The sequence below is a fragment of the Theropithecus gelada genome, chromosome 7b (assembly GCF_003255815.1).
Source record: "Theropithecus gelada isolate Dixy chromosome 7b, Tgel_1.0, whole genome shotgun sequence".
Classification (NCBI taxonomy): domain Eukaryota; kingdom Metazoa; phylum Chordata; class Mammalia; order Primates; family Cercopithecidae; genus Theropithecus; species Theropithecus gelada.
In genome coordinates, this window is record NC_037675.1 from 24,173,851 (window position 1) to 24,187,617 (window position 13,767).

The 13,767-nt window shown below is 48.9% G+C and overlaps 2 protein-coding genes and 1 non-coding gene across 11 annotated transcripts in view; 1 reads left to right on the plus strand and 2 right to left on the minus strand.

Annotated features, from left to right (window-relative positions):
- RBM23 (RNA binding motif protein 23) overlaps positions 1–1,973 on the minus strand; it is a 21,826-nt gene extending 19,853 nt beyond the window's left edge. For 2 of the 4 annotated variants that reach the window (XM_025392518.1, XM_025392519.1), the window contains exon 1: positions 1,788–1,973. The gene's annotated coding sequence lies outside the window, so the exon portion shown is untranslated. The remainder of the gene's footprint in view (positions 1–1,787) is intronic. The other 2 variants (XM_025392521.1, XM_025392522.1) reach the window with 1 other exon arrangement.
- Positions 1,974–3,311: 1,338 nt separating this feature from the next.
- PRMT5 (protein arginine methyltransferase 5) lies at positions 3,312–13,135 on the minus strand. Of its 6 annotated transcripts, none has more exons than XM_025392512.1 (17): positions 12,710–13,135; positions 12,043–12,161; positions 11,672–11,757; positions 11,056–11,190; positions 10,252–10,364; positions 10,068–10,117; positions 9,696–9,859; positions 7,988–8,149; positions 7,742–7,819; positions 7,593–7,651; positions 7,384–7,506; positions 7,122–7,297; positions 6,178–6,287; positions 5,872–5,965; positions 5,573–5,689; positions 5,305–5,369; positions 3,312–3,839 (listed from the first exon to the last, which is right to left on the minus strand). In XM_025392512.1, the coding sequence occupies exons 1-17, from the start codon at positions 12,766–12,768 to the stop codon at positions 3,687–3,689; spliced, it is 1,863 nt and encodes a 620-aa protein (XP_025248297.1). In that variant the 5' UTR covers positions 12,769–13,135; the 3' UTR covers positions 3,312–3,686. The 6 variants fall into 6 exon arrangements, with proteins under 6 accessions (XP_025248297.1, XP_025248296.1, XP_025248300.1 ...); XM_025392511.1 differs by having other exon boundaries at positions 12,795–13,129; XM_025392515.1 differs by lacking the exon at positions 12,043–12,161.
- Positions 13,136–13,248: 113 nt separating this feature from the next.
- TRNAR-ACG lies at positions 13,249–13,321 on the plus strand. Its single transcript has one exon. It is a non-coding gene; the product is annotated as a tRNA-Arg (tRNA).
- The last annotated feature ends 446 nt before the right edge of the window (positions 13,322–13,767 follow it).

A 13,767-nucleotide genomic window follows, 5' to 3' on the forward strand; every position in this document is an offset into this window, starting at 1 on the left:
TGCCTGAGCCTCCCGAGTAGCTGGGACTACAGGCGCCCGCCACCTCGCCTGGCTAGTTTTTTGTATTTTTAGTAGAGATGGGGTTTCACCGTGTTAGCCAGGATGGTCTCGATCTCCTGACCTCGTGATCCGCCCGTCTCGGCCTCCCAAAGTGCTGGGATTACAGGCATGAGCCACCGCGCCCGGCCCAGGCTGGTAGTTTTCAAACTCTCTCTTCATGTCCCAACTTATGGGTCAAGGTCCACTCAATCTCATCCACATATAGAGTATCGTGTTTTCTTCCATCCTGCTCCAAAAACAGCATTAGAGACCCACAATCACATCAGTTCCTAGACCTCGTCACAGCACAAGCCAGCAGGTAGACCCCACTGCTAAAGGAGCAGAGAGAACCACTGTCAGACCAATTCGGGAAAAATTCACGAAAAGCTGGAGCCCCAAGGGTGACGGCAGCACCATCTCTTGGGTCTGATCACTGAGCTGAGCACAAACACCTACAAACTGAAGGCAGTTTAATAAAAAAGAGGAACAATGAGACAAAAACTACTTGAAGGACTGCCCACCCCATGTTGTGTAGCTTTAAAAAATGGTCCTATAAGCCGGGCGCGGTGGCTCACGCCTGTAATTTCAGCACTTTGGAAGGCCGAGGCGGGCGGATCACCTGAGGTCAGGAGTTCGAGGTCAGCCTGGCTAACATGGCGAAACCCCATCTCTATTAAAAATACAAAAATTAGCCGGGCATTGTGGCGGGCGCCTGTAATCCCATCTACTCGGGAGGCTGAGGCAGGGGAATCGCTTGAACCCGGGAGACAGGGGCTGCAGTGAGCCGAGATCGCCCCATTCCACACTCCAGCCTGGGTGACAGAGCGAGACTCCGCCTCAAAAAAAAAAAAAAAAGCTCCTATGGGCAACCAACTGGCACAATCTCTGCGGGAGCCAGTGTCCCAGAGCTCAATCTTTTTTTTTTTTTTTTTTTGAGACGGAGTCTCACTCTGTCGCCCAGGCTGGAGTGCAGTGGCCAGATCTCAGCTCACTGCAAGCTCTGCCTCCCGGGTTTACACCATTCTCCTGCCTCAGCCTCCGAGTAGTAGCTGGGATTACAGGCGCCCGCCACCTCGCCCGGCTAGTTTTTTGTATTTTTTAGTAGAGACGGGGTTTCACCGTGTTTGCCAGGATGGTCTCGATCTCCTGACCTTGTGATCCACCCGTCTCGGCCTCCCAAAGTGCTGGGATTACAGGCTTGAGCCACCGCGCCCGGCCGCTCAATCTTCATATGTGGCCTCATCATACGCCTACTGGAATGAGTGCCTGAAAAAGTTAAAAGGGAAAAGCCCATAAAGCTCAACATAGTGAACATGAATCTTCGACAGACTAGAGATTGAGGAAGAAAGCTCAATTCCCTTCTCTCTCTCTGAATAGTGGTGCGAGTGGCTGAAACTGATGATGTGTGTCCTCTCAGGCCGCAGAGGGTCGATGCTCCCTTTCCAGTGTGGGCGACCCTAAGTGTCACGGCTGCAGGGACCCAGAAAAAAAAATCACAGAATTCTAGAAACCGCATCTTTATCGGTGCAGGATACAGCCACGAGGGTGCCCACCTCTAAAGTCGTGCCAGTGGGCTACATTTAAGTAGCTAACACTTCCAGGTCAAAACAAAGGTTTTTTTAACGTTAAAAGTTCCCCTGAATCTCTTCGTGACGCTATTTTCTGCCCGTGACGTCAGGGGGAGGCGCCGTGCAGCAACGTCACGCATTGGTGACGTCTGGTGGGGACCAGGTTTTGGGGTTTCTCACCAGTTCCGGTTCCCCGCAGGGGGGTCCCGGTTCTCTCCGTTCCTTTGGGTATGTTGTGGGGAGTGAAGCTCGGATATTTCCTAGAGTCTAGGCAAGAAAAGCAGCAATGCAGGTACAGCTGCTCCTCTTCCCGCAAAATGGCGACAGCTCCGCCGTCTTCCAGAACCTTCCCCAATCTGCGCATGCGCTAAGACACCCCAGCGTTGGTAGTAACCTCGCTGGTTTCGCGGCAACCGTCCAAAGTACAGGTTCTCATTGGCTAACGTCCTAAGTATGGGTGGAGCAAACTCAACTGCGTCTTAGCAACCAAAGAGTTCCCATTGATTGGCTAACCTCAGAGACTCCAGAAAATGGAAGCGTCCTTTGGTAGCCGCCCATCATTCTCTCATTGGTTAAATGACTTGCGGAGGGCGGGGAAAACGGGACGGAGAACGGGAGTGAAGGAGCCACCGACCCCACTCCCGGTGCTCGAGTTGACTAGACCAGTGCGATGGGCGGAGCCAACGAGGCACAATTTACATCCTTGGCCGACCCTACTCGGATTTGCCGAAGGAGTCACGTCAGTCGTTACGGTTAAGCTTTGTAGAGAACAGCGGCGTTTGTTTCAAGTCCGGAGATGCTGAACTCCAAATCCCCGTTCTGAGCCGGCTACTTAAACAACCCTCCCGACCACCTCTCCTCACCTCGCTGCTTGGGACCTGGGAAAAGCAGATCTTGCCACAGACTTGTCTTGGTCCACACTCTGCCCTATCGTCATGGCCTGCTCCCACAGATCATAACTTCCGTTCAAATCAGTGCCCCCACATTTCCCACTGCAAGGGTAAATTTGAAAGTTTCTCAGGTGACTCCTTGGATGTAGCAGTACTGAGTCTTCTAACGGGAAAGAAGGAACTGATGTCTACCCTCACTTTCCAAGGGCCCCCAGGAGCCCCTAGACACTTCTGTGGTCTACTGTAGCTACCAAAAATGTAGCTGGTTATAACATGGGGAGAGCCAGAGTCAGAGGCTGACTTCCAATTCTGACTTGGATACTAATATCACATCATTGCACCCATTTCAAATTCCCCCTCTGTAAAATGGAAAATTGGACTAGATGACCTCTTAGGGACTTCAAACTGTACACCTGTGGTTTTATTCAAAAAAATAGGTAGCTTCTTGCTGGAGATTCCTGGATGGATTCCAGCCTTCCCAAGAGGTAACAAAGGAGAGGTAACCAGTTGCCAGTGCAGTAGCTCAAGAACACAGGAAGAGAAACTGGCTTCACTCACTATTCCATCTTTTCCCAAGGTGGCAAACTCTATGCCTCCTCCCCAGAGAAAAGCCTAACTACAGGTTCTAATGGACAAGAGCTCACTGTAACTGGTCAGAAAGGCCTATATCCAGGAGTACAACAGTCATTGCTCAGCTTCCTAAGTAGGGAATACAACTAGGCCCCTTTAGGTCTTGGATAAGGTAAGAGGACAGATCTGAACATGCCTGGGTCTAAGTGAGGTGTGGGAAAACAGCGGCAGGGGCGGCAGGGTAGTGCAGGAAAGGGCTATAACTTTATTTGTATTTCCTCTTACATGAAACCATCAAAACAAGAACAGAGAAGGGCTGAACATCTGTCCAAACCCCATGTTCTCAGGGATATTCCAGGGAGCTCTTGAGGCTGAGTGCGTAGCTTCGAATCCAGCACTAATTCCTCACCCCCTGGCCTGAGGTCTTCACAGATTGGTGGCTTGAGCCCTGCAATTAATTATAATCCCTTGCCCACCTTGATGTAAGGCAGGAAAGCAGATTGAAATGCTCCTCTCTGATGGGCAAGGGGAATCACAGCCCATAGATGTACTGCACCTTCTGTACTACAGGAGCAGAACATGAAGCTGCTTCCAAGGCTCTGGACACTTGCACGCAGGGCTAGAGGCCAATCGTATATGAGCGGCCTGTGGGGTTGTGAATAGCAGAACAGACTGGTGCTGTCACAGCCCACTCATACCACACCTTCTTGGAATTGCTGCACCGCCAGAAACGCACACAGATGGTTTGGCCTTCACGTACCGTTATGGGCTGCTGTAAGAAGAAAGACAGGGAGGTTCAGGGTGGAGCTAATGAATTATAAATGGCAGTGTATTAAGGTAGGTGTGGAGATAAAATGATAAACATGACAAGACTGTCCCAACCCTCATGAAAGTTACTTGAAGCCTATCAGAACGCTGAACAATAAGACACTGAACAAATAATCAAAAGTGTGGTGAGTGCTGTGAACATGTACAGAGTGCTAGAAAAACAACTATGAAAGGGAACACTAACCTAGTCTAGGAGGTCAGAGAAAGTTTATCTCACAATAGAAATGTTTAAAGGAGGCCGGGCGCGGTGGCTCAAGCCTGTAATCCCAGCACTTTGGGAGGCCGAGACGGGTGGATCACGAGGTCAGAAGATCAAGACCATCCTGGCGAACACGGTGAAACCCCGTCTCTGCTAAAAAATACAAAAAACTAGCCGGGCGAGATGGCGGGCGCCTGTAGTCCCAGTTACTTGGGAGGCTGAGGCAGGAGAATGGCGTAAACCCGGGAGGCGGAGCTTGCAGTGAGCTGAGATCCAGCCACTGCACTCCAGCCCGGGCGGCAGAGCGAGACTCCGTCTCAAAAAAAAAAAAAAAAAAAAAAAAAGAAATGTTTAAAGGAGACCTAGAAGATAGGTTAACAGTGTGAAGAGACAAGCAAAGAGCTCTGCAGGCAAAAGAGAGGCATGAAAGCCTGAGGTAGGAAAGAAGATCGACAATTAGAACCAAAAGAAGGTCCATAAGGCTGAAGCAGTGTAAGCAAGGGGACAGGAGCTGCAAAGGCAAGCAAACACTAGATCACATCAAGTCTTACAAGCAATGTTCCAGATTTTGACTTTTATCCTAAAGACAATGGGAAGGCATTGAAAGGTTTTAAGCAAAAAAGAGGTAAGATCAGGCCAGGCGCAGTGGCTCATGCCTGTAATCCCAGCACTTTGGGAGGCTGAGGCGGGTGGATCATGAGGTCGGGAGATCCAGACCATCCTGGCTAACACGGTAAAACCCCATCTCTACTAAAAACACAAACATTAGCCAGGCATGGTGGCTGGCACCTGTAGTCCCAAGTACTAGGGAGCCTGAGGCAGGAGAATGGCATGAACTGGAGAGGCGGAGCTTGCAGTGAGCCGAAATTGCACCACTGCACTCCATCCTGGGTGACAGAGCGAGACTCTGTCTCTTTTAAAAAAAAAAAAAAAAGAGAGAGAGAAAGAGAGAGATAAGATCAAATTTGAGTGTTTAAAAGATGGCTCTTGCTCAAAGTAGAGGACAGAAGGGTAGCCAGAATAGATGCGGGAAAGCCAGGCAGAAGGCCACTCCAAATACTCCCAACACCTACCACTGGGATCCAAGAGCATATGAAATCAGGAGAACATGAGTCATATAGTCAACTATCTTCCTGGGAGAAGGAAAGAGGCACAACACCAAAGGCAAAAGTTACTCCTTAACCTACAGAGTCTTAAAAGCAGTTCCTACCTTAATAGGGAAGAGGATGGGAAACCATGAGAACATCCCAGGAGAGTGAGTCTCTGGACGGATACCTGGTATGGACAAAATAATGAAAAAACAGAGGTCTCCATGGCTGTGCCTTTTGCCTATGTTGAAGAGGGTCTCTTCTCTAATCACACAAAGATCTCCATTCATTGAGTACTGGGCCCCCCATAAATCTAAATGACACATGTACATATAAGCTGCCCAGGCAGCACACCCTCATACTCTGCCATCCACTGCCATAGACACTCACTCAGAGTGATGTCCTGATAAAGCACAGTCTCAAAGTAGCCTGCAAAGCCATGCAGTACTGTGTTCACCTCCACGGGAAACTCCAAGGTGCAATAGCGGTTGTTGTCAATCATAGGATCTGTCAGGAAATAATCATGTGGATGACAAGGGGCCAGAAGCTCTAGACAACTTGGTAAACCATGAGCAAGACCCAGGAAGGGAAGAGTAGATAAGGCAGACTAGGGACAGCAAGGGAAGAAAGCAGAAGGAAGGAAGAAGCCCACACCCCTCTAGTCAGAGGACAGTCATAAAAGAATCTACCTCTGTTGGGATGGCTGAAGGTGAAACAGGGCTGGGGCGCAGAGAGCTGGTGGAAGTTGTGCAGCCGTACCACATAAGGCATCTCGAACTGGGCCTGTCAGAGACAAGGAGAGAGAGAGAGAGTGTTGGGGAAGACAGACAGGAGATATCTACTTCCCCAAGGATTAAAAAAAGTTTTACTTTAGTGCTTCCCCAATCCCTAACTTCTTCGCCTCTTCATCCCCAGCAGAAGAAAATAGCTGATGCAAATACAGAAAAAGAAGAGGACTGAAGAGTACCACTTCTTTCCAGAGAGTGGTTTTTTACCTCAGGGTCACGGTCCTTCTCCCTACAGGCCCGGACTTCATTGTACAGCTTGGAGGAGGAGATGGGAGCCAGGAAGGAAGTGTATTCTCCGGGGATGCTCACACCGTCATCTGCACAGCAGGAGAGTCAAATTAGTTCCAGAGGGAGGGAAATGGTGTGTCTGTACTAACTGAAGGATCAGAAGGATCAAACCTCCCATGTCAAAACCAACCAACGTTGGCATGGGCATGGAAGAAAGAGACAAATGCATGTTGTCACATTATCAAGCCAGCCTTCCAACTACTGTCACGGATGATTCCACTTCTAGGTTAATTTACAGAGTCACACAGATAAAAACTGAAAGAACCCAAGATAGTCTAATCTGGTAGTTCTTAACTTTTGTGGGGTCACAAAGTCCCACAAAAGTTCCTGATGAAAGCTAAGCTCAGGGTACATATGTCAGCTCAAGGAGTCCATTCCCCTCATTATTTTTTATTTCATTATTATTATTTTTTTGAGACGGAGTCTCGCTCTATTGCCCAGGCTGGAGTGCAGTGGCACAATCTTGGCTCACTGCAACCTTCTCCTCCCGGGTTCAAACGATTCTCGTGCCTCGGCCTCCCGAGTAGCTGGGATTACAGGCGTGCACCACCACGCCTGGCTAATTTCTCTATTTTTAGTAGAGACAGGGTTTTGCCATGTTGCCCAGGTTGGTCACGAACTCCTGACCTCCCACCTTGGCCTCCCACAGCGCCTGGCCCACTCCCTTCATTTTACAAATATGAACACTGAGGTTTGAAGAGACAACTTCATTTGCTAAGGGCACAGAGGCAGTGGAGCAATAGCTCTCAAACTCGTATGATGTGACCCAGGTCCAACTCACTTTCCCCTAAACCCTGTACCCTCTTCCCAGGTAGATGTCTCATCCATCATCACCCTCCACCTACACCCCAACCTGGGGGCACCTTTTAGGAAGTGCTGGGCTCCATCCAGGCACTCAGGCGACAATTCATTGTCAGCAAATGAGCCCAGAAGCTCGCTGACAATGATGTCTGCTTTCTCTGGAGCCACCCATTCCCTCATGTCTGATGAGACTACGGTCACTTGGCTTCCCCATTCTTCAAACTGCCAGTTCTCTAGCCTGAAACAGAGACAATAAGGTGAGGAGACATGTTAAGGAAATTTGGCAATGGGGACTAACTTCCCAGCAAGCAGGCTGCTACTCACGTCACCACGGCATTTGGGTTTTTCTCCACAGCATACAGCTTTATCCGCCGGTCAGCCTGCTTGGCTGCCCGCAGGGAAGCGTTCACCAGGGGTCCCCGTCCTGCTCCCAGCACCATCAGTACCCTAAGAAAGAAAGGGAAGAGTCAAGCAGACTTGGCATATACAGATGCAGGTATGCAAGTCCCTGGGATTGAGGGGAAAGCACTCACTGGACATTGGTATCCTTCTCCTCTTCTGGTACTCGGTCTAGCAGACATTTATAGATGGCCTGGAGGAGAGAATATCCTATGGTTGTAATCCCAATCTCCCCAGGTCATGCTAGCCCTGTGCTTTCCTCACCCTGCATACCACACAGTACCTGCTGATACTGAGAGTATTTGATAGGGTCCTTTTCAAACACTTCATATGTCTGAGATTCCAGATTGTCCATCAGTGGCTGATGAATGAGGAAAAGGATAAAGTTAGCCAGTTTCTGGCAAAGGACAATGCACTAAAATATCAAAAACTTTCCACTGCTTTCTGAGTTTTAGTAACATTTGGAGGCATATATTCTCAAGATACATTTTCACCCCACCTTCCTACTCTCAGTGCACTCCAGACCCACCTGAAGCGGGGACTGCAGATAGTCTTCATAGCCCTTGGCAAAGAGTTCATAGGCATTAGGTGGAGGACGGTTCTGGCTTAAGTATTCCAAGTACTGAAGGTAGGAGCAGAACTCCTTCTCTGAGTGGTGGTTGGTGCCTGTGATGATGAACTGCACCTCCAACTGTAAGAAAAGTCAGACTATCAGATACAGCCCGCAAACCAAGATTCTGGGTCCAGTGTAAAATATGGCCCAGATCAACAGCTCTCCTTTTTTTTTTTTTAAAGATGGAGTCTCGCTCTGTTGCCCAGGCTAGAGTGCAATGGCGTGATCTTGGCTTACTTGCAACCTCCACCTCCCAGGGTCAATTCTTCTGCCTCAGCCTCCCAAGTAGCTGGGACTACAGGTGCATGCCACCATGCTTGGCTAATTTTTGTATGTTTAGTAGAGACGGGGTTTCACCATGTTGGCCAGGCTGGTCTCAAACTCCTGACCTCAGATGATCCATCCGCCTTAGCCTCCCGAAGTCCTAGGATTACAGGCGTGAGCCACTGTGCCTGGCCCAGACCAACAGTTCTCTAGTATCTGTTCCAATACCAACAAAGGCAGCATGAGGCCTCAGTAAACTTGTAAAAAGCCCTCTTGGCCAGGCGTGGTGGCCCACGCCTGTAATCCCAATACTTTGGGAGACTGAGGCAGGTGGATCATTTGAGGTCAGGAGTTCAAGACCAGCCTAGCCAACATGGTAAAACCCGTCTCTACTAAAAATACAAAACTTAGGCCGGGCGCGGTGGCTCAAGCCTGTAATCCCAGCACTTTGGGAGGCCGAGGCGGGAGAATGGCGTGAACCCGGGAGGCGGAGCTTGCAGTGAGCCGAGATCGCGCCACTGCACTCCAGCCTGGGTGACACAGCGCGAGACTCCGTCTCAAAAAAAAAAAAAAAAAAAAGGCCGGGCGCGGTGGCTCAAGCCTGTAATCCCAGCACTTTGGGAGGCCGAGACGGGCGGATCACGAGGTCAGGAGATCGAGACCATCCTGGCTAACATGGTGAAACCCCGTCTCTACTAAAAAATACAAAAAACTAGCCGGGCGCGGTGGCGGGCGCCTGTAGTCCCAGCTACTCGGAAGGCTGAGGCAGGAGAATGGCGTGAACCCGGGAGGCGGAGCTTGCAGTGAGCAGAGATCCGGCCACTGCACTCCAGCCTGGGCGGCAGAGCGAGACTCCGTCTCAAAAAAAAAAAAAAAAAAAAAAAAAAAATACAAAACTTAGTCGGGCAGTAGTGGTGCACACCTATAATCCCAGCTACTCAGGAGGCTAAAGCAGGAGAATCGCTTAAGCCTGGGAGGCAGAGGTTCTGGTGAGCTGAGTTTGCACCGCTGCACTCCAGTATGGGTGACAGAGTGAGACTCTGTCTCAAAAAAAAAAAAAAAAGAAAAGCCCTCTTATGCCATAAAAGTATCATCAACACCCAAAGAGCCTCATGGATCCTTGCTGTAACTTCCTAAATGAAACCTTCTGCAAAGTTCTCATGAGGTTTGGTTTGTTTTGAAAGGTTTCTAGGGCTATTATTGGCATTTATCTTTTTGTTCTCAAGGCTCCCAACTTCACTGAAATTGCTCCCCAGAAACCAAAGAAAAAGAGTCAGCCTCACAGGAAAAAACGATCATACACAGGTAAATAAGGCAAGATGTATAGCTGGACCACCTTTAGAACCCTCCTACCACTCACCTTGAGGAGCCGGAAGATGAGCCTCTGGTGCATCTTAGAAAGAACAGGAAATCCCTTCTTATTGGTCAGGAAGATGCTAGTGGGGAGAATGGCTGCTTTGATGGGCTCCCCAAGCCAGCGATCAATAACATGATTAGATGGGAGGTCAGCCCCAATTTCAAGAGCTACATGAGACAAAGAAAAACTGTCAACCACTGCCAGGCAAGAAACCCTTCCTTGCTCCTTTGTGAAAAATCTGTTTACCTCTTTAAGAGAAAGGCAGTCTGAGACAGAGGGTAAGTAGTAAAATTGTATACTATATACAAAATTCCTGAATCTTATTCACAGGAGGTCAGAGAAGCAACACCCAACCCAGGATTCTCATGGACTCACCCACTGCAATTCTCTTACTATAGTCACACAAAGTCCGGAAGTTGTGCCACCTGTTCAGAGTCAAATACAGAAAAGTACAGTCAACTAGATACGGCCAACCAATCACCATAGCTCAAGGAGACCTCCCTATAGGTTTCACCCTGTACTTCCCCTCACCCTATCACAGCAGCAAAGGGAGACATACCACATCCATGTTTTCTCCTCCCCACTGTACTCCTCTGTGTGTGTAGTTGGTGCATTCTCAATTATATCATCTCTCAGGTCCTCTGGTGCCACCAAGGGTACCCGCATCCAGAACTGCACATGAACAGTCACCCTTTTAGAACACCCTTTTGAACTCACTGGGTCCAGAAAGTTTCCCTCAATCAAAAACTTCATCCAGACCTCGCTAATCCCTTTATAAGCTTTTCCCAATTTGTGATTTTGTAAGTGAACGTGTACCTTATGTATAGATCCTTATGTAAATATCTGCCTTATCTTACGTAAGTTTCCGAAATAATTACATTTGCATGTTTTGAAACTCTCTTCATACCACTTTTAGATGGAGAGGTGCGCAATATTGACCTTTTTTTTGAGACAAGGTCTGGCTCTGTCACCCAGGCTAGAGTGCAGTGGTGCAATCTCAGCTAACTGCAACCTCCGCCTCACAGGTTCAAGTCATCCTCCCACCTCAGCTTCCCAAGTAGCTGGGACTACAGACGTGTGACACCACACCTAGCTAATCTGTGTTTTTTTGTTTTGGTTTTGGTTTTTGTAGAGACAGGGTTTCACCAGGCTTCCCAAGCTGGTCTCGAACTTCTGAGCTCAGCGATCTGCCCACCTCAGCCTCCCAAAGTGCTGGGATTACAGGCATGAGCCACTGTGCCCGGCAATACTGATACTTCAATTCTGCCAAACACACCCTTCACTGAATGGCTAGGCACAAGAAGGTACTTAGCACAATCTGACTACTATGATAGGCAGCAGGAAAGGAGCCCCTCAGCTATACCATAGAAGAGTGATGGCCAGTGTGGATGTGGTTGGTCAAAACTCTGGCCAGGTTGGTGTTATCTTCCTGATTAAGGGGCAGCAGGAAAGCTGGAAGACCCAAATATGCACCAAAATTCAGCTCCTGTAACATGGCCTGGAATGGAGATGAAGAGGAAAAGGTTGAGCTAACAAGCAAATAGCTTTCTTTTCTTTTCTTTTCTTTTTTTTTTTTTTGAGACAAAGTCTCACTCTGTCACCCAGGCTGGAGTACAGTGGCACAATCTCCACTCATCTGCAGCCTCAACCTTCCCAAGCTCAACTGATCCTCCCACCTCAGCCTCCTGAGTAGCTGGGACCACAGGAATGTGCCACCATGCCTGGCTAATTTTTGTATATTTTATAGAGATGGGGTTTCACTATGCTGCCCAGGCTGGTCTCAAACTCCTGAGCTCCAGTGATCCTACAACCTCAGCCTCCCAAAGTGATAGGATCATAGGTGTGCACCATGGGGTCCAGCCTAATAGCTTTAATTTCATTGTATCAGTTGATTTACCAAGTTATTGGGGGTGGGAGGGGACCACTCTCCCTACCCAGCTTGGTTAGAAAGATCCAGCATAGAAGTTAAAGAGTCTTACCGCCTCGGAGTTCCTGCGAATCTTCTCCACTTTTGAGTCTGGACGAATCCATGGAGAAAGCTTTCCCACAATTAGCGTATTCCAGTCTGCACTCCCCCACCCAAGAAAGACAAATACTGAATAAGGTTCAGCACTTTACTTGTTCAATTTTTAGTTTTGGGAATCAAGAGTAGAAATGAGAGACAAAGGTTTTTTCTACATAGACATGGGATAGCCTGATGCAGAATAGAGAAGCAAGGAGAAAACAAGTTATCTATATCCCAGGGACTAACAAATATATCCAAGTCAGAAAAGGAGAAGAATCGGGGCCCCGATAAAGCAGAAGTTGTTATTGCCTCTAATAATTAAGGGGCATATGGGATGGTCCCTACCCCTTCCTGACAGCAGTAGGTCTGATCGTGTCTGGGGGCCGGGCCGATTCTTAGCAGGTTCCTGAATGAACTCCCTCTTGAAACGCGGATGGAAGACAGGCATGCAGAGGAAATCAAACCTACAACCGCGACAGACCCAGAATCATGTAAAGAGAGCAGCAGTGCCAGAAAGCCAAGCAACTGGATTTAGGCTATTTTGATTTTCCACAGCCCTTTCAGCTGCCATCAGTTCACCCTACTAGGCTGCTGAGTTCAGACCACCTTGGGGGACATCTCTGCTGTACTGTGCCTCAGTTTCTCCCCAAAACACAGCCATGGGAAATATGAGTAAGGAGAAAACGATGGAAATCCACAAGTAGAATTTTTTTCTCCTCAGGTGTCACTATGTTTCGAAGACCATCACATCCAGATTTGCCCCAGTTCTGCCCGTGCCTCCCCCGTCAAGATTAGCCTCTTCTCTCCCTTGCCCCCTAACACCTCCTCCCACTCCCAGACAATAATCGCGACCTCCAGAGCCCTTTAGAGTTTACTCAACAACTCTCCCAACTTTGGGACTCAGTGACCACAGGCCCCCCACAAGTTCTTTTCCTCACGTTACTGGGTCCGAGGCTTCTCCCCTCCAAAGAGTAATAGTCTCTCCCCTTCTCATCTTAGCCGACCCCCTCACCCCAGTTTCTCCGGGATGACTAGTCTGCCCTTCTCCGTCCCCGAGTTCAGACCCCGCATTCCGCTCGTGGAGGTCCGGCCCTCACCCCTGCTTGGCCACAGCCCCTAGTGTGTCAGCTATTTCGGGGACGCAATTCAGGTCCCTCCCGCTGGACACGCGGCTCCCACCAGCACCCCCGACCGCCATCGCCGCCATCTTTTTCCTCGCGCTGTCCACGCCGGGATTCCTTGATACTAGTAGCCAATCACAAAGCCAAACTAGAGACCCAGGAGGCGGGACGAGTCGCCTTAACAACCAGAGCGTCTGCCACAGCTCCCGAACGCGAGGGATGGGGAGTGGCTTCCCGCCAATCCGCGGGCTGCGCAGTGGCGTACGGCGTGGCTCCTGAAGATCCACCAATCTCAGAGTCTGGTTTCTGACGAACTTCAATCTCCCAGAATGCTTAGTGTATCTGCAGAACTCCGCTGAGACTACACCTCCCATGAAACCCTGCAGTACAACCTTGAAGGAGCATCATGGAGAAACTGTCTTTCGTCTCAGGGCCAGTGGCGCAATGGATAACGCGTCTGACTACGGATCAGAAGATTCCAGGTTCGACTCCTGGCTGGCTCGGTGGGGCTGTTCATAGTTTTACTTTATGAACATTTTCTGATTTTCCTTACCTTTCGTCGTTTGAAGCTTCTTTATTATCTTAACGCTTTCATTTTCAGGTCCTAAGTTGGTTGGGTTCTGCAGCCATCTAATGTCAGCTTTTCCCGTAACTACCTTCAAAAGTGTTTTCCTTGTGTCATTATTTACGTCCATATGAACATTGAGAAAACTGGGTTAATGGCTGGTGCTATTAAAATGGGCTTTGTCACCTTATTATGTTACATATTAAAATAAACTGCTAACTCAGCTACTTCCTAGTGATTCTAGGAAGTAGTGTTTTGTGTTTCAAACACAAAAGGTGTGAATAAACGCCTAAACACACACACACACACACACACACACACACACACACACTTCAAGATAGAGAAAAGGAATTCATGAATTACAGTGGGCAGCAGTCATGAAAC

What these genes read in the sequence shown, in the direction of transcription:
- PRMT5 (XM_025392511.1), bottom strand. Translation starts at nt 12,904, where the DNA reads ATGGCGGCGATGGCGGTCGGGGGTGCTGGTGGGAGCCGCGTGTCCAGC. An exon ending in GAGGAGAAAACATGGATGTG is followed by an intron (nt 10,118 to 10,251) that starts GTATGTCTCCCT and finishes GACTCTGAACAG; the next exon opens with GTGGCACAACTTCCGGACTT. An exon ending in TTATCAGGACATCACTCTGA is followed by an intron (nt 5,370 to 5,572) that starts GTGAGTGTCTAT and finishes TGTCCATACCAG; the next exon opens with GTATCCGTCCAGAGACTCAC.